A 4,696-nucleotide genomic window follows, 5' to 3' on the forward strand; every position below is an offset into this window, starting at 1 on the left:
GGGGCAGGAGACAGGGTCAGCCTCAGGCCAGGGAGCAAGGAGGACACAGAGCCGAGCTACACCTGGGTCAGAGCTAAGCTTGCGGCTGCCTCCCCACCTCCCTCCCCCACTCGAGGACCCCGGCTCTCTCCCCACACTCCGAGACGAAACACGAAGCTAGAGATGTGTGTAGCTAATGCATTTGCAGCCCAAGCAAGCGGAGGCGAGACATGCTGGAACTCGGACGGCATGGGAGCCTTGCTGGGTTCTCTTAGACGCCAGAGAGGAGACACCTTGGGGGTGCTGAGGCTTGGGCCCCGCCGCTCCCCGGCGCCCCCTGGCTGTTAGCCTCAGCGCCAGGGCGGGGTGGGGGCACTCACCTCCTAGACACCGCCCTCTCACCGGCACCCAGGAGAGCCAGTCCCAGGCCGGGCAAGGAGCGGGGCCCCTCCCCCGACTCCCTATCTGGCCTCTGACAGGGGAGCTGGACAGATGGGCAGACCTGCCTTCCAGTCCTGGTTCCCCTCCCGCCCCCGCCCCCCAGGCTAACTGTTGTGTCACTGGTCACCCATGAAATGCAAATGGTGGCGGTAATAATAGTGACAACAATACCGATACCGGCTCGCTGCCTCTCCTGAGAACCCACTGAGATCACACACCTGCGGACGCAGGGAAAGCATAAGGCGCTCTCTCTAAGAACTCCAGGGCGTCTTCTCCTTCCTCGGACGCCATCCCCTTCTTCTCCCCATTCCACAAAAGGCAAGCACAGCAGCTGAGCACACGCACCGCAAGGGCAAGCGGAAGGTCAAGGCAGGGGCACCACCCGCCGCGCTTGGAGCCCTGGGGAAGGGGAGGGCGGACCCCTCCTGGAAGGGCTGAGCCCCCCCCTGCCCATCCTCCAGCTTCGCCCCCTTCGGAAGCAGCAGAATCAGGGCGTGGGAGGCGGATGTGGTTGGCAAGCAGGATTCCATTCGGATGCTCCCCAGCTCTTGCTACCCTCTTCCCCGCAGGGCTGCGGCTGGTGCAGACGGAGAGGAGGCTGCCGCCCCAGGGCAAGCAGGCATCAAGCAGGTCGCTATCTTCGGCATCTGCCGAAGATGGGGGGCAGGGCTCCACACACACTCTGGTGGACCCCGGGGCAGCTGGCCTGCACTTGGGAAGGAGGTAGCGGTGGTCTCCCCTGCCTCCTATAAGGGTCACTGGTCCTGGACGCGAGAGACTGGCTTCTGTTTCGAGGCCAGGCACCCGTCCTCTGTCTCGCTTCCTCCTACTGCCGACTGGCCGGGTCAGAAGTTGTGCTTTCTCTTCCGAGACCTGGTAGTCCGTGCAGGGGCAGGTGCGGGGGGAGCCCGCGGGGGCTCTGCCGGGGGCGCCTCGAGCTGAGGGGTAGAGCCCGTGGGGGCTCCCCCGTCCGGCCCCCGCTGAGCCGCCTGAACCCCGTCTCGGATCTCCGTCAGCGTCTGGCACATCTGGCCGACGCGGCTGGCCAGCTCTGCCATGGTCTGGCCGATGGTGTGCATACTGGTCGCCATGTCCCGGTGCACGGCCACCAGCTCCTGGCAGAGCTGCTGGAGGACCTCAGTCTGCTGGGCGTGGGCTCGGAGGAGCTGCCAGTCGAGGCCCGCGCCGGGCGGGCTGGGGTGCGGCCGAGGGGTCCTGCAGGCGGCCTGGGCCTGCAGTGAGGGCCGGGACAGGGCCTCCGGCTTGGGGCCCACCATCTCGGACTGGTCTGAGGAAGAGGAGGAGCGGAGCAGGGTAGGCCTGGCCCGGAGGGCCTCTTCCTCCGGTGAGCGCTGCCGGGGCGCCCGCAGAGGCTGCCTTGAGGGCCCGGGTGCCTCCTCCTCTTCGTCATCTTGCAGAATAGAAACAAAGAAGGGCAAATAATTACAACAGAGAGAACCAGGGCGACTCTGGGCTTGGCCCCACCCTCCCAGTCACTTGACACTCCCCCCGCCTGGCCACCCCCCGAGCCTAATTAGGCACATGCCTGCTCCCTACCGACCCACAAACAGACACCTGCTCCCCAAATCCCTGAGGGCGTGCGGGCCAGGCACCCGTCCCCGGGGACAAGGGTGAGCACTACCCAGGTCCCCTTCCTTTCACGGGAACAGCGGCTCTCTTGGGGGAGAGCCCGGGTCAGGGGACTCAGGGACAACAGGCCCCGTGATGCAAGTCAACCTGCTGGCTCGCTTCGTCTCTCTGGGACTTGGTTTCCTCAGAGCAAAGATCACAGCCGCTCTGTCTACCTGCCCAGCTCCTGCCCGCCTAACAGGGCTGTCAAGAAAATTAAAGAAGAGAATGGGCACCAAGGAGCTTGGCAAAGCCCAGAGTGCCAGCCGCCAAAAGGCACTGGGAGTTCTGGCTGACTCGCTTGGGCCACCTTGTGGCTGGCTGGAATCTGCAGCTTTAAGCTTTAAGTCACAGGGGAGAGGCCCCGGGGGCAGTCTGTAGCCTGGAGGCAGAGGGACGGGGCAGGAGAGCCACCTCTGCAGCCGGTCCTGGTGTCCCCGAGGCCCCCAAGGCGGGCCACCCTGGGAAGATACAGCGCTGTTGCCTGGAGCGTCCGAAGGCTTGTGGGCACCCCACCCGGACAGCCCGTCACGGGGAGCGGCCGGGCCCTGCGCACCCAGGCCTTGCCTCTCTTGTGAGCAAGGTTAGGAGCTGATTCCCACGGCAGGAATAAAAAACAGGTTCCCTGTCTGTACCAGAGGGGCTAAATTCAGAACCACTCCCCGGGGGAGGCGACCGAGAAGATAGATTCCTCTCGTCCCCAGACACACACGCGCACGCGCGCGCGCGCACACACACGTACGTGCGCCTCCCCAGGGTCCCAGGGCCTCCCTGTGGAACCGCACAAGAAGAGCCTGGTGACTCATAACTGTATTGGTGGGATGGCTGCCAGGCCCCCCCCCCCCCCCCCCCCCCNGGGCGAGGAGATGGTCCTCCCCCCCTCCCTTCCAGGGCCTCCTTCCAGAGCCCCTGGCCTCGTGCTGTAACAGCTGGTCGACCGGCTGGAAAGGGGGGCCTGGCCAAGCCTGCGGTGGAGGGGTCCTGGGCCCCCGGCCCGGCCCAGGTCACATTTGGTCACCTCATTACCTTCTGTCTTAGGGAGATGGAGGAGACAGAGCAGGGCAGGATTTCGGAAGGCCTGCACTGGCTGCCAGGGCCCCTTCTCTTTCTCCTAACTGGGTGGGATCACCCCGAAACTTAGCGCAACACTGATTCTGAGGGAGCTGGCGTCCTGTTCTGAATCTAGCTTGGGGGGCCGCCTCTGTTTCTGGAACCTAGCTGCCTTGTCTACATAGCAAGCAAGGCAGAGTCGACGACCTCCGATCCTTTCCGAGTCCTGAAGATCGGACTCTGGACGGCCACCTGTCAGGGGCCCCAGCCAAACAGGAAATGAGCGCAATCCCCATCCAACAGCAGGGGGCCGCGGGAGGGAAGGCACGGCCCTGGTGAACTACCTTCCCCGCGCTGGCCAGCGGCGGACTTCCCCGGAGTCCTCCCGCCCTACTCCGTCTGCCATAGGCCGGACTCCCTTTCGGACTGTGGGCGGGAGGTGGGGGTGTGTGAGGGCGGAAGGGGGTGCAGCCCCAGCACAGAAGGGTCTCGACTGCTCCCCGTTCAGGGGAATCCTAGATGGAACCACAGCCCCAACTACGGCCTTCTGGGCCAGAAGATTCCGCCGACAGGCCCCTGCATCCAAGTCCATCCTGGGACACGGGAAGCAGAGGCGAATACAGCAGAAGGGCTGGAGAGGGACACAGGGGTGGTAAGGGCCGGGAGGGGACCTGGTGAGATGGACAGATCTGAGAGAGAGCCTTAGCAGGGGGAGAAAGAGGCAGAGGGCAGAGAGCAATGGGCACAGAAGCACAGAGCAGAACACAGAAATAAAAGAGGGTTAGGAAGGGAGAGAGAAGGAGCTCATCTTCCCCCCCACACCCCTCCCCGTGGCCTGGGCCCTGAGGACTTGGCTGGCTTCCTCCCGCACCCCCTCCCCCTCGCCTGCTACACTGGGCTTCCCTTCTCTGTCCTGGAATGTGCCAAGCGCCTTCCTGACACGGGGGCCTCGTACATGCAGTTCCCAGCCTGGAGGCTCCCCGCTCCCCTCCCGGCGCCCCACGCCGAGGCCTGGTTAACTCTTACTCACCCTTTGCAAGTCAGTGCAACTGTGACTCCAGGGACGCCCTCCCAGCCCCCCCTCCTCCCGAGGACAGCCAGCTCACCCGGCCCCTTGCTCTCAGGCAGGGCTGCCACATAACCGGCAGGGCCAAATGCAGAATTCGAACGCAGGGCGCCTTGTTCAAAAAGCAGTGCAAATTTCAGGAGGGCGGCGGCAGAGCATGAACCCCCGTGGGTGGGGCCCCAAAGACACTGCGCAGATGGCCCAGGTCGTCAGCCGCGCTTTCAGCGCTTCCGGCCTTCGCCCGTCATCCCCTTATTACAACTGTCCTTGCCCACGCTTGTTTATTCCCATGAGTCTAGCCCAGATCGGGGCCGGTGTCGGTTTTATACACAACTCTGTCTTCCCAGCTCCTAGCATGGCTCCTGGCACCGAGGTCAGGAAATATTCTAGAATGAATGAACGGAAAGGGGTGGAGAAGACAGAGCGGGGGAAGGAGGGAAGGGTGCATGGGAGGACTGGACAAGACAGAGAGGGACAGAAGAGTGGAGAAGGCCAGGGAAGGGGGGGGGGGGGTGGGAAAAGGGGCAGGAG

General features: G+C 64.3%; 1 protein-coding gene across 2 annotated transcripts in view; it reads right to left on the reverse strand.

The window, feature by feature from the left end:
* PRDM11 (PR/SET domain 11) overlaps positions 1–4,696 on the reverse strand; it is a 48,179-nt gene that overhangs the window by 14,103 nt on the left and 29,380 nt on the right. Inside the window, exon 7 of one of the 2 annotated variants that reach the window (XM_077767446.1) lies at positions 8–1,831. The exons of the other annotated variant lie outside the window; for it this stretch is intronic. Within the exon in view, the coding sequence (XP_077623572.1) occupies positions 1,266–1,831 (566 nt within the window). The 3' untranslated portion in view covers positions 8–1,265. Of the gene's footprint in view, positions 1–7; positions 1,832–4,696 lie in introns of those variants that run through there. 2 annotated transcript variants of the gene reach the window in all.

This window comes from Crocuta crocuta, unplaced genomic scaffold (genome assembly GCF_008692635.1).
Source record: "Crocuta crocuta isolate KB4526 unplaced genomic scaffold, BGI_CrCroc_1.0 scaffold330, whole genome shotgun sequence".
In the NCBI taxonomy this organism is placed as follows: Eukaryota; Metazoa; Chordata; class Mammalia; order Carnivora; family Hyaenidae; genus Crocuta; species Crocuta crocuta.